Source organism: Columba livia, chromosome 1 (genome assembly GCF_036013475.1).
Source record: "Columba livia isolate bColLiv1 breed racing homer chromosome 1, bColLiv1.pat.W.v2, whole genome shotgun sequence".
Taxonomy (NCBI): domain Eukaryota; kingdom Metazoa; phylum Chordata; class Aves; order Columbiformes; family Columbidae; genus Columba; species Columba livia.
The window spans coordinates 195,343,312-195,357,752 of record NC_088602.1 but is presented as its reverse complement, the minus strand read 5'-3'; the positions used below and the strand labels follow the sequence as shown (position 1 = coordinate 195,357,752).

Genomic DNA, 14,441 nt, shown 5'->3' with positions numbered 1-14,441 from the left:
GCTCAACCAGACTGAGCTCTAGAAAACAGATCACACTAGAAGGTAGTTTTGACAAGATGTCTGGCAGATGAATTCCCACCTTCACAACTATCTCAATGGACTAAAAACATAAAATAATCCTCTCAGGAATGTAAAGTCCATAGTGCTACGGCAGCACAGGAGTGCACAGAGCAGCGAGGAAGGAATTCTACATGAAACAAAGAACACATCAGGTGTAAAACACCCACACTGCTCTTTGGCGGAACTGTAGTTCTGATGTGCTTACTCCCACTCACTAACAGCGTTGTGGCATTTGCTCAGCACTGACCCAGAGGGTGAAGCGCTATCTCTGAAATCGGTGATATTCCTGACTGAGTTCACTTTGTTCTTTTGAAGCTTGTCATTTACATTTCAATTCAGCCAGGCAATGCTTTGTTTGAGATTTGATGGGAACGCAGGAAAATGCAGCATGATTTACGCGTATTAAATTTGCAGGTCTGAAGCAGTGCCCTAAAATTAGAGACTCTCTTCAGCGATAATCACCATAACCGTTCCTTTTGCATTGTATATTCACAACATAATTTCAATGACAATACTTTTAGAAGGTTGATGTGAAAATGTGGAAGTCTAATCTCGTTAGAGAAGACCTGAAGGTAGCTAAAGACACAAACTTCTGCAATTACATCTTAGGTGTACGCTGTCACTATTAATACAAATTCATACCAATTTGAATCAAATGCCTAGGATAATAATTTACATCTACTTAAAACTAAGATATAAAGCACACGGGAAGACATTGTTTTAAAAATGTTTATTTTTTTTAAGATGCAACAATTTTTACTTTATAAAAAACAGCAGAGTATCTGGGCAACTAATAATCTGAAAATGAGAGCAAGCCCTTCCCTATTACTGACACACACTTGCAACTCCAGTAACTTCAAAACACTTCTTCAATACAGAAAGAGTTTTTATTTACAGATCCACAGCTAAGTACCAAAATATCTTTCAATAAAACAGCTAGTTCCCAAGTTTCAGCAAGATCATTCTCACAGTGATCAGACGAGCTCTACCAACAAGCAACTTCTCTTTCCAGCCAGACCGACCTTAGCGCTCTCTACAACTGCCTGAAGGGAGGCTGTAGAGAGGAGGGTGTTGGTCTCTTTTCCCAGGTAACAAGCAACAGAGCAAGAGGAAATGGCCTCAAGTTGCACCAGGGGAGGTTTAGATTGGATATTAGGAAAAAATTCTTAACTGAAAAAGTTGCCAGGCCTTGGAACAGGCTGCCCAGGGAAATGGCAGAGTCACCATTCCTGGACACATAGATGAGGTTCTGAGGGACGTGGTTTAGAGTTGGACTTGGCATTGTTAGGTTTATTGTTGGTCTCAATGATCTTAAAGGTCTTTTCCAACTAAAACTTTTCCAACAGCCCGTCTCTGCCCTGCACGCTCCTCCTCCTGCAGCACCGCGGTGACCACCGGCTGGCTCTACAAGTCTTGTTCCTTGCAGATGAAGGAACACTGTGAGGTCCTGAGCACTTCCTGAGATTAAGCACAAAAACTCACAAATTAAGGGCATTTTAGCTACACGTCGCTAGTGAGGTTAGCATTTCTGTCTCACGGAGAGATTCTTTTTGTTTGCAAAACGATGTTTGTTAGTAAGACCAATTATCTGCATCCATGTAAAGCATATTTTTAAGAAGAATGTTTTTCTATAAAAGATGCCTCAGCAAACATATAAGCGTCACTGAATCTAAAATAAAAAGCATGCGCTATCTAACAAGAGATATGAAAGAAAGCAAAGCATTATGGGAGGAATAGCACAGTGAATATGGACAAAGAATTTGGGACAACTGGAAGCAGCCATTCTCATGGATTTTGGCTTTACATTTTTTCATTACACTAGATGACATTTAAAATGCAGCATGTCAACTAACAGGCATTTGAGCATTTATATTTCACACGTGCATCATCCAACTAAGAAGTGAGTATTTCAGAAAACCACTGTGTGTCAGTCTCAAAAGTATAATTACTTTCCTCAATTTGTCCTCCAATTTTTCTTTTTAACCAGCAATGAATAGGCAGAACATGTGGAAAATAAGAATGCTGTGAAATCTAATAATAAAACAGCAGAAGGAAATCTGCTAACTTTCTAAGCAACTACACTGTCTAAAGAATGACATAAATTCAACAGCAAGCTTTCAAGTTTCATTTTGTTCTCTCAGACCAGACATAAAAGTACCACAAGTATCAAAAATGTCAAAATAAGACACTTTAAAGATGAGCAAAACTTGCTCTTCTTCTAAAACTTGACATATGATATATATTTAAAATTACATACAAGGATATTTTAGCTAAGCCAGTTACTAAAACAAGCAATAAGCCATGAGAGACCTTGACATTTTCTAATTCTCAGAAACAGTCTTGCTAAAAACCTGGCATTATGATTCCAAGCAGCATTACATTAAGCAGTTGGTCACCTCAACAAGATGGCACAAGTCTGCCACCTTGTGAAAAATACACCCATCTGCATTAACAGCACAATGATCGTGTCCCGAGACTACAGAATATTTTTTCCTACGATGTCTTTAACAGGAGTAATCCATCAGATTTACCTGCTCACAACAAAAGTAACAGATAAAAAGAAATCAGCATGCACATACGGCTTATGGTGTAAAATTGGTGCTAATTTTGAATGTGAACACGTGTTGCCAAAGAATTCAAAAAGTATGAAATACAGAATGCTAACAAATAACCGAAAATACAGTTCACATATACAATTACCAAACAAACTTCCTATCTTCCCAAATTGCAACCTGTTTTTAACTAAAAGAAAAAAAAACAATGTGTTCATTTATTTGTCTTCTTTTTTGTTTTTCTACCTCAAAATAATTCAGCCACGCTGTGGCTGTTCAGCTCTGGTTTTATTATTCTGACGGTTATTGAAAAACCATCATCTTTCTGGCAGAGAAAAACTAAACCTGAGTCTTTAATTTTAAATAGCAATTATAAAAATGTTAGCTGTGCTGGTTTTGTTTTCATCTTGGACATGTCAACAAATTAGCACTATTTTTTTTTCTAAATAGATAGCTGATTAATAACATATACAATACATTATCATTTTAATGCTGTTGTAAGTAATTTAATTGCCAAATGACACCTGCTGAGACATTAACCTGAAGTAAGCAATTTTGGTTCTACTGAAACTAGAGGATCTTGGCAACATAAGCCATGATAAACACTGCCCTTTCTGCATGTCTTTAGGATGAATAACTAATGAATTACAAACAACCACAATAGAAATATTTCAGGAGAAAAATGCTAAAATCGATTTTCCAAAAGATACTTGCTCCAAGATTATAAAGTATGTTTAACTATTTTTATACCTACATTTAAAAAACGCTATTGCTAGAAATTTGTCAAATTTCTAAGAGATGTTGATAGAATTTGAAGACCTTTATTTATGACTAATTATGATATCATTAAAACCACCTTGATTTCTGAGACTGAATCAGGCTAACAATGCATATTACCTGCAAACTCCCTGTGGTTCATCAGCAAAAGTGAAAACAGTTTTATTCTAAAAATAAATTAACATGCCATGTTTTAGTAATTCATGGACTTACCTCTTTGATTTAAACTTGTATCAACTCAGTCCACTTTTAATAAGCAAAATACATAGAGAATAATTGTACTCTCAAATTAAAACATATAAGCAGATTGATAAATCCCAGGATAAAATATTTTACCATCTTATAATATCGGTTAAAAACCCCCAATGATTCACAGACATCTCTCTCCATGTAATTTTTCTAGCATCTTGTGATGTGGAGCTCATTAGAACAGTATTGTGCTCTAAATTTTGTGGGACTTTTTGCATTCACTTTTCTTTACAAAAGAAATGCATTATAATTGTATATATTTAAACTCAGTTATTTTCACTTGAAACATGGCTGCTATCTGCATTAAATAGAGAGCATGAACACTGTCTCCTAACAGTGCTGATAACCTATGACATTCCGATACCTGTATCAATGGACATGCTGGACAAAACAGCACAGCTGTGGACTACGTAAGCACAGGAACTTTTGTATCTTGCCAAGCAAATGAACACTTTTTCCCCTACATAAAACCAGAAAAAAAATTCCAGAAGGTAATGTGGAATTCTAGCCAGAACCCCATCCCCATGTTACCATACCAACTCAAGTCAGTCCTAGTATTTCAGGACGCAAAACAGGCTGCACTAAAACATGCATATAGTCTTTGTCTTGTTTACAGTTTTACTGGCATGGTGCACAAACACAAAACTGGAAGCACAAGGCATGCAACTCCCCCAACTCTGTCATACTAAAATCACAACAAAAGACAATATCCTGGACTCTGCAAGAACCACGTTGGATTCTTGGAAAGCAACCCATTTCAGATTTCTCCTCTCTCTTCAACTTGATAAAGCAATTAGAGACTGACTGAAAATGGCTTTCCCTATGGTAAACACATTATCAACAATGTACCCTACTGGCAACAGGCCAAGCAGCAAACAGTGACCTGGCAAAGGTCTTAAATTCAATACCAATAAACCTACTCATTGAAGAGTGGCTTTATTTTTTCCTTAAAAGAAACAGGGTTGAAAGACATCGGAGAGGAGAATCTACATCAGCCACACTCCTCAGTGTTAGCACAGGGAAGGAATCAGAGGCAGAACATTGATCTACATACTGTAAAAGAAACAAAAATAACAGTACTAATGTAAATAACTCCACAGTACTGACCTTTTGAGAAACAATTCCATTTCAGAGTGACTGGAGTGCAATAATATGATATGTTTGCATAGATTTGGCTCCAGTATTTTCATCATAGAACAAGAAAGAACCTAAAGATACTACACAGCACATAAGGTTTTGGATGCCACACCACCACATAATTTAGTTATATTTCTAAAACTGCTTAATAGTTAACTTTAAGCATTCAACTATTTTTGAGCCTAATTAAAGTAATTTACCCATAGGAACCATTACAGCCTTCTTCTATCCTGATGATAATATACTACATGCTTTTTAGAAAAAAAAATATACACAAAAATATACACATTGTATTTTACCTTTGTAAAAATATATACTCCCTAGTTCCATTAGATTTGTATATATATATGAGAAAAACATTTAAAATAACAATTTAGTAATGCCAGTAGTATTTCTTTAAGATTACACATCAAGGATCTTAGAAAAACGCAATTCAACTGGGAGTGCGCTCATATCCTACTTCAATACAAACCTGTGAACACAGAACCTCAGGATATGAAAGCCCAATTATTTAAAAGGGTATTCGTGAGACTGCATTCCACTGTGTAACAACACGTTTCAGCCTGATATACCTCAATTACTCCCCTTCTAACAGGTCACATTATCAACTGCAATTCACCTTTTGTTGTACATTAACATTTATTTCCCCATAGAAGGTACATGCACATAGCCTCCATTGTATTTTCTAAATATCAGTTTGAAATATAATTTTTCAGAATGCTCCAATGATTTAAGAGCATACATTCTCTTTGAAAAAACAATGTCAGCATTTACTGGTAAAAAAAATTGTGCAAATTCAGTGCAACATAGGAGGTTTTGAAAACATTTAGTAGTGGTTCATACCTTGACCACTAGCAAACCTAGATGGAAGTGGCCTGATCCAAGCAGTAAAAATGCACCCAGAGGTAACAAAAAGTTAAACATTCTGTTTTTGAAGAGAAACCTCTGAAACATAAACTGTCATACCTTCAAGGGCATGTAATAAAATATTTTATTATAAAGAAAACTGACTGTAAACATCTCCCTTATGTCACATTAATTACAGAAAGGTGTCCTCATATTGAATTTGTTAATTCCAGGAGCTCGTAAATTCAATATATGCAACATCTTCACATTACATCGTATCAGATCTCACAGTCAGTTGCAAGAATATAAGCAAACAGCTTACTTCCCCAGTTGCAACCAGGTAAAAAAAGTCCTTACGTAATGCAAAACATATTCCTTCATTCCAGAGTCCACAGTTCTGAAACAGAAATAGGTTTTCCTAAAGGTAGGAAAGTATTAAAAAAAACAAAGGTCACCACATAAACCTCTGGATTTCATCACTATTTGGCCATTGAAACGTTTTGTTTAGAAAAAGATTAAAAGTTACAGCATTCACAACAATATAAAAAGCCAACTCCACAAGTTGTCTATACACAGATGGAAATGGAATATTGAGCCTATATATTAAGAATGGCAAAATAAAGTAACGAAATTCTAGCAATTTCTGAGGAACTGTGACAGCTAATAAACATACAAAATACATTAAGATCCAGAAGATCGATTTTGATTTTAGTGTATCAGCAAAACTCCAGCCAGCAAATATATAGACTGGAACTAATACATATTTTACAAGTTCATGTCTTTGGAAGATTTTCCTCCAGACATAGAATGTATAATGTCTGTTATCTGCTAGTAAATACTTATGAACGTAGGTAAATTTCCAGATCAGGAATAAAGAAATGACAGCTACTAAGCTGTATTGCACAGGGTGCTTTCGTAACGACAGAAGGAATCTCCTGATTTTAGTAGGGGTCAATAAATGAGGGAATGAAAAAAAGACAGTAAAGGACAGAAAATAGAACAGCTGAGGAAAGTGCAAACAGGCTTCATGGCTACTTCTGTCACCAACAACAATTCCACCGTTGATGAAGACAAAACCAAAGAAGATGGTTACTAATACAATGTATGGCCAAGTTAAAGCAATAAGCGTAACTAAGTTTTTACGTGATATGAGATACTGAATAAGAAACTGCAATATTCTGATTAAATCTGAAAATGATCCTTTCCTGGAACAAATCTTTTCATCTTTCTTTTTATGTAGTTCTGTCTTCCAGGCTTCATTTAGCTTCTCTGCAACAACATTTCCAGCACAAAAAACTGTCCACACGATATTTGTCTGACGAAACAGGAAGCCACAAAATCCAAGGAGAGCTGAAGTTTTATGGTTACCATAAAGACACATTAAATAGGCAAAGAGAGTAAAAAACACTGATCCTGGGTCCGTATAATAAAGGAATGTAAAAAAATAAAGGGTGGGAAACATTGCAAGAGTTAATGTAGACAAGATTCTCTGGAAACCAGACACAGCCTAGAGAAGAAACAGAAAAATGTGGTTAGCAATGTCCAATAAAAATAAAAATTAAAAAAAAAAATCATTCTTGAGAATTCAGTTATCACAATATAACATATCTTATGCTCTTTGGTTCCATTACTGCACAAGCACCCATGCTATATTTTTGTTAACCTCTTGTTACATTAATACAGAGTGTCAGATTACACAATGTTAAAGTACAAATGAAAGTACAGAACATCATTGTAGGTGAGTAAAAAATACGGCAACAGAAATACACCAACTTCTTTCATATGTCAGTTGTTCATGTATTTGTGGCATTAAAATCATTGTGGGAGTATAAGTGCTACATATCTAGGATAAAAGAACTGCACAACTGGGCAAAAAAAAAGTTTTATGCCCCTACAATCTCATCACCAGATTGTTTATTTGTGAGACAGCAGAACACATGTACTTCTACTATTGCCTCTTTTGAACCCAGTCCACAGAGCAACCAGTTCCAAGTTTCTAATCTTTGGCACAGCTTTTACTGTTTACCTTCATTATAATTCATTAGTTAGAAAAGAAACTTTAAAGAAGGCAGGAGACCCTGCTGTTAAAAACTCCTCCTAATTATCCCACTCACTACATGATGCAATGCAATTGACAACACTGAAAAATGTTGTGTGATGTTTCTGAATGACATAGGGTGGGGTGAAAGAGCCAGTCACCACCCTACCGAGAAGAGGAACAGAGAAAACGCCGAGTTCAAAGAAGTGCCAACAATACAACTACGTTTTCTAATGCTTAGTCTAATGTCATGAATCTTTTAGGTTTTTTACATTTATATTTCCACCTCCAAGCATAAAATAAAATGTTCTGAAAGTGGAAAAAATTTACTGAATTTGACCCAATTCTGAATGGTCTTATCATATGCTTAACCATGAAGAGTCTCCTGTATGAAAATACATCAGAATAAATACGCTTTATAGTAAAAGGAATCCTTCAGTTATCGTGGAACAGGAAAAAATATTCCTACAGTTAAAAGTGAAACTAAAGAACTTCACTAAGGTGAAAGATTTTGAATAGCCCATTTACCCCTGGAACAATTTATCTGCTGCACTGGTGGATGCTTCACCACTTTAAACATACAATATTGTTGTACCTAAGTGGAATGGTTATGGTCTGGACAGGTGGACAGCTAAGACAGGTAAAAACTGGCTGGATGGTTAACTGGTCACACTCCATCAAAAGGGGAGAGTAACAACCAGAGTATCACAGGGATCTACACTGGGACGTCTCCTGTTTAACACCTTTATCAATGACTTGAAGGCAGTGAGATTACACGGTCATCAAGTGTACAGATGACACTAAACTGGAGGAACCAGGCAATATGCTAAAGAGCAGAGCTGACATCCAGAGTGACCCAGACAGCATGGAAGAATGGGGCAACAGAAATACTATGAAATTCAACAAGGATAAATGCAAATGCCTGTACCTGGAAAGAAATCCCCGCAATGATACGGGCTGGGCATGTAGCAGCTGAGGAACTGCTGCTCTCTGGAAAGGGACTCAGGGCTCCTTGCCAGACAGCAAGGTGAACGTGAGCAGGCAGCGTGCCCTGGCACTAAGGAACAGCCTCCTGAGCTGCATTAATAAGAGCAGAGCAGGAGAACAAAGGAAAAGATTATTCCTCTTTATTCTATTTGCTAGGCTGCACCTAGAATACCATGTCAAATTTTGTGTTCTGTGGTACTAAAAAAGCACTAGTAAACTGGAGCAATGGCAGAGGGACCACCAAGACAGCTGAGGGCTGAAGCACCTGCTCTGAGAGTAGAGGCTGAGGGAGCTGGCCTTGTTCACTCCGGAAAAGAGATGGCTTGCGGGGACTGAACAGCAGCCTCCCAACACCTGCCAGAATATCAACAGGTGAAGGGAGCCAGGCTGCTCAAAGTGGGGCACAGTGGGAGGACGAGAGACAGAAAGCATAAACTGAAATGAGAAGTTCAGACTGGATGTAAAAAAAACCCTTTTTCACTGTGAGGCAACTCAGGCATGGAGCAGGTTGCCCAGAGAGGTTGTGCAGCCGCTCTCCATCCTTGGAGAGTTTTCCAGCTGCCAACTCTTGAGCAATCTGCACTGATCTCAGACCTGACCTGCTCTGAGCTGGAGGGTGGCCCTCCTAAGGTCCCTTCCAACTTCAATTATTCTCCAGTTTTAAATATTGACATTAAACCTGATATCTTCCTAAAGAAAACATTTTAAAACACAGCTCACAGGGTTTCAACTCAGGATTCACTGGCAAAGTTTTGTGATGTCTCAAGCAATTCCAACTAGATGAGCATCCAGATCTTTGCATAGTAAGTCTATACGCATACTAATTTGAACTTTCATTTCAGTGGGACTACTTATAGTTATGCACAAGAGAAAAAAAAAAAAAAGAGGATTGCATCCTGAGAAAAAAAAGATACTAAAAATTTAGAGGAAAGGAAATTTGCCTCCTCAGCCAAACTGGTAGTAGTACTTGCAGCTATATAAACCTGAGGACAGTTCACGTATACAGTGAATATACACACAGCCACCAAATCTGCTTGTATGAGTGCATAGAATTATTCGCTTTGACCGTACCTTATTCTTCTGATGGATCTTGGAGAGAAGTAAATACAGCAAATATAAGTTCCCGGCACTGAAGAGGAGGTTGACGAAGCGGAGCATCCCCACGGAGCACACCACGCTCCCGCTCCAGCCGAGCAGCCAGGCCGCGGGCTTCACCGCTCCCACGGACAACAGGTACAGCCCGGGCAGCGTGGTGATCATGGGGTCCCACTGGAGAGGGGGGAGACACGGAGCGTTACAGACAAGGCAAGCAACGGGTTGTGGTACCATTCCCACCCACACCCCATGTTGTCAGTTTGGCCTTTCAGTGAGTTGTGGGCATTATCACAGAAATGTTTCAGCATTTTGAATCCTGCCCTGCGCACCACCAGGTCACGGAAAGCAGAAGCCAGCGTCGTGGACAGCAGCGACCACAAATGATTCCCCTTTCAAAGTGCCCGCGGTGTGCTCATAGAAACCATGGCCCTGCCTGGCCAGCAGCCCCGGGCGGCCCCGCGCAGCACCTGCAGGAAGCGGCCGTGGCAGTAGGCCTGCGCCTGCGGGACGTGGAATGCCTCGTCCATGTAGGGCCCGCGCTGCCGCCGGTTCACGGCCGCGAAGAGCAGGCACGACAGCAGAAACGCGCCGCTCATGGCGGCCGAGAAGCCGTAGGCCTCGGCCCGCTCCATGCCGCCGCCGCGCTGGCCGGGAAGGGGCCGCCCTTCCGGGAGGGCTGAGCGGGGAGGAGGGGCCTGGCGGCGCGGGGCCGCGCGGAGGCGCTTGGCGGGAGGCGGTGAGGGGCGGCGGGCAGCGGTGCGGGCGGCGGGCAGCGCGGTGCTGGGAGGGCGAGCGGCTCCTGTGAACGCGGCCGCTGCGGGCGGGAGGGCTGAGGAGAGCGGCGGGCGGGCCGCGCGGCCTGTCCCGGCCGGGGAGCCCGCACGCGTGGGGTTTCACCTCTGAGAGGCGCTGAAAGCCGAACGCGAAAGGTTGCGTGTCGTTAAAGCTGTGTTGGACAGGAGACAAGCCGCTGTGTGTGATCGCTGCTCCGGGCCGCCCGGCGCCAGCGCTGCGCGATGCAGGTAACGCACCGGCTGGAGCTGTTCCCCGAGCACAGCGTCACCATCCTGCTCTTCAACCGCGTGGGAAACGCCGCCGCTCTGCGGAAAAAAGCCATGGAAGGGGCCATTGAGGGAGCGTTAATCAACCCTGCGATGGTGAGTGAGTGAGTGAGCGAGTGAGTGAGGGCTGGTGCCGGGTCACAGCCCTGGAGGCAGCGTGGAAACCCTTCTGTGTGGGACGTCTGAGGAACCACCTGTGTCTCATCCCTGTACACGTTCTCAGCTGTCCCTGCACGAATGTCCCTCCTTTGCTTTCATCAAAGTGGCATCTGTGCCAAGAATGAGCCTTGGCAGCACAAAGTTGACTTGATTCACTTCACATCCTATTTGGTGGAGCTGTTTAAACCTATTTACATCTCCAAAACGTTGTATTAACTGTTTCATGTTACCAAAAATCACCACTGTTTGGACCCTTTGTTCTCATTTAAACCCATAACTAGTTTCTTAATCTTTTTTTTGTTAGAATTAGCAAAGCAGCAGTTAGGGGGAAAAACAAAACAAAACAAGAAACTAATCTAATCTGGCAGTTTATTGACAGAAGATTTATTAATGTGATTCCTTTTTCAAAAGATTCCAGAAGAGTGTAATCTTTATGTCAAGTATTACCTCATGCAGTAAATAATCACATTGACTTTGGAGAGCAAGAATTGCTAAAATAACTTGCAGAATACAGTACTGCTCACTTCTATGATTGCAGACTTAGGCTATCAGAATTAAGTCAGTTTTTTTTCAGAGTTCAAAATAGTATGTTAAATTTCTGTTTAATTTCTTTGTTGTATTTTACAGATTGTAGATCCTTTTCAAATTCTTGTGGCAGCCAACAAAGCAGTTCATCTACACAAGATAGGCAAAATGAAGACCAAATCCCTCTATGCAGAAATTATTTTCAGCCTTTCACCAAACAACAACGTAAGATTTACTGAACAAATCTCTTTTTTTTTGCTTCTCTGAGCTTGCTAAGGTCCATGCAGCAAAATGAAATATAGGCATTCATTTAACTGTTTATCTGTTTGCTAATAGAAGTTACTGTTGTTTTAATAATACTGATATGCTGTTATCAGAATTCCGTTAATGTAAAATGTGTGTCAGTTTATATTCTTGGTTCATTTTAATCAGTAACTAAAAAGGTCGCTTACACATAGTGAGAATGTGATTCAGTATTTTGATATATTTATTCTTTTATTAGATTTCAGATGCATTTAAAAAGTTTGGCATTTCAGACAGTGACACAGCAGTACTCATTGTTCTGGTTGTGGACAGAGAAAAACCTGTAAACCTGGAAGATATAGCATCTCAAGTAGAAGGCCAACAGGTTTCTTTAGATGAACTCCCCCAACTTACAGACACTGACAAGGTTAAAAAGGTATGTAGCCAAAACAGGTGACTGGCGTAGAGAAAAGACTTTTTTTTTGGTTGTCTGATTAAGTAGCAATGGACATAATTAACTTAGGGTTTGTATTTCTTTAGCATGACTGGAAACTTCTTTTAAGTGAAACTTGATTGTTTTTTTCTTATAACATTTTTACTCTGGAAAAAAGTTCTAGTTGTCACACCCTGACATCACAAATTTTAAGTCATCACATTCTTAACATTGTCAGAAAGTTGGAACATAAAAATAAATTCCAGATTGCTCCCTACCATTCAGTCATTTTTGCTTCCTGTTTTCCCATGTAATTAAAAATAAATTTTCAGTCCTGAACAGTTTCATCATCTTAAGCACATAAATAGTCCCAGCATGGGCGGCTAAAATAAAAATGTGTTGATGAACTGCTAGGAGCTGCGTTAGGGCATGTGGGCTCTTAACACATTACCATATGTTAGGTCGGTATCTTGAAGCGTATGTGTTCCACTTGATTAAATTCAAGTAGTTCAAATCGTCTTGATCATGTCCATCAAAGTGACAATGGGAACCTATGAATATAGTTGGACAAATCATAGTATATAAAGTGCAGTACTATTTTCATTCAGTTTCTTACTTTTCCTGTGTATCTTAAAATTTCAGAATTTGCTTGGTTCCTCAGTCCCAATTTTGTCTTGCAGGCCAGACAAGACAGGAATTTCTAATGTAAGAAGTAGGAGAGAGGAGGAAATATTTTGGTTTTGGAAGATACATGACCGTTTTTTTTCTTCCTTATAAGGCTTTTATGTTTTTCTTCTTTTTTTTCTGCAGATGTACAAAATTACTCCGCAGGAAGAAAAAATGAACACCTTATTGGACAGTATTGTTTGCAGAATGTCAACAAAAGATGTTTTATGAAAATCTGGAAATAAATATTTTTTAAAGGAAAAATAAGGTGTTTTAAGATGTAAAGACACTTCATTGGAATTATTTCTGTGTATCAGAGAAAGGGTTGTAGTACAGAGTATTTTGATGACATCTGGGCTTTGACCATAAGTGAGCAGATTTGGATATGAGGGTAATCTGAACCACGTTCTCAGCACAGAGACCGATTCTGTTGTGCAAAGTAGAACTTGCCATTGGCATTTCTGTCCATTTGTTCTTTCTTAACAAGAAGAAAAATCACTTTTGACAGTATCCTAAGTTGATCATAAACAAAAGGCTTGGAAGTCTGTACTTTACTCTTTCATCAAATGTTTTGCTAGTCCCAGACAGGATTCAAACATTGTAGATAATTTTTATTAACCCTACCCTGATTTGTTGTGTTTTTACACCCCTAAAGGTTTATACCCTTTTAACAATAATACTGCCAGAAAAGGTCTGTCTGTGGCATAAAGTATTGCCGATGGAAAAAGGAAAGTTTCTGTAAGCTCTGAGCAGCACCTCTCTCTTTCTGCTAATGGGGTAGAGTTGCTGCCCAGCCTTTGGGGAAAGGAAGAGGCAGGAGGGTCACTGTGGAGCAGAAGCATCGGAGATGTGCACAACAGTAGTAAATGAGGTCAGTAGGGATGATGCTAAAGTGGTGTTAGCAGCTGACACTCCGGTGTCATCAGATACAGCGTGCTGCTGAGGTACTTCAGTGTTGCTGCGGTACTTCAGTGTTGATGTTAAAATGAGAGGTGCTTTTCCTTTGTAATACTGGATTATACACGGTGATGCTGACTTCCTAGGGGCTGGTTTCTGGTGGAAAATTCACAGAGAAATGTGCATCATGGATTTACTCACTTAAATTGTTGATACAACTTACATAGCAGTCTGAAAGGGTCATTGAACTAATTTTGTTGAACCAGTGATAGGAAAGGTCATCAAAGGGAACTAAGAATAATGTTGATTTCCAGTAGTCACCAGGTAATTTAATCATTGTCCTAATTAGGTAGAAGTCCATACTGTTCGTTATTGTTATACTGCATTGTTTTTCTAGGACATGTATAAAACTGTATAGCTGTCTGAATTTTTGTTTTTGTGGTTTTTTTGTTTTGTTTTTCTAGTGTTCTCTGAGGTATTTACAAGATTGGGAGAGTACACCCCAGATTCTTCCACATAATGTTTAGGAAAACAAAACACATTTTGGGGGAGAGGCAGGTCTGAGTTAGAGTTGAAATGTTATCCACTACAGTAAACAGACCAGCAAACTGATGTGTAGACCTAGTATTGTCTGTGTTTCTGTATTCAATATGGAAATCCCTAGCTTCTGTTTTGCATGTTGATTTTGGTTAATTCTTCTTCCCTCAGTTAAAACA

At 39.4% G+C, this 14,441-nt stretch overlaps 2 protein-coding genes across 3 annotated transcripts; one reads left to right on the top strand and one right to left on the bottom strand.

Annotated features, from left to right (window-relative positions):
* Positions 1 to 5,395: 5,395 nt before the first annotated feature.
* ALG10 (ALG10 alpha-1,2-glucosyltransferase) lies at positions 5,396 to 10,387 on the bottom strand. Of its 2 annotated transcripts, none has more exons than XM_005498135.4 (3): positions 10,209 to 10,387; positions 9,718 to 9,915; positions 5,396 to 7,128 (listed from the first exon to the last, which is right to left on the bottom strand). In XM_005498135.4, the coding sequence occupies exons 1-3, from the start codon at positions 10,371 to 10,373 to the stop codon at positions 6,073 to 6,075; spliced, it is 1,419 nt and encodes a 472-aa protein (XP_005498192.3). In that variant the 5' UTR covers positions 10,374 to 10,387; the 3' UTR covers positions 5,396 to 6,072. The 2 variants fall into 2 exon arrangements, with proteins under 2 accessions (XP_005498192.3, XP_064905060.1); XM_065048988.1 differs by lacking the exon at positions 5,396 to 7,128 and adding an exon at positions 7,135 to 8,736.
* On the top strand, positions 10,336 to 14,152 carry TPRKB (TP53RK binding protein). The gene is made up of 5 exons (XM_065048992.1): positions 10,336 to 10,477; positions 10,688 to 10,898; positions 11,589 to 11,711; positions 11,989 to 12,165; positions 12,973 to 14,152. The coding sequence occupies exons 2-5, from the start codon at positions 10,758 to 10,760 to the stop codon at positions 13,057 to 13,059; spliced, it is 528 nt and encodes a 175-aa protein (XP_064905064.1). The 5' UTR covers positions 10,336 to 10,477; positions 10,688 to 10,757; the 3' UTR covers positions 13,060 to 14,152.
* Positions 14,153 to 14,441: the final 289 nt, after the last annotated feature.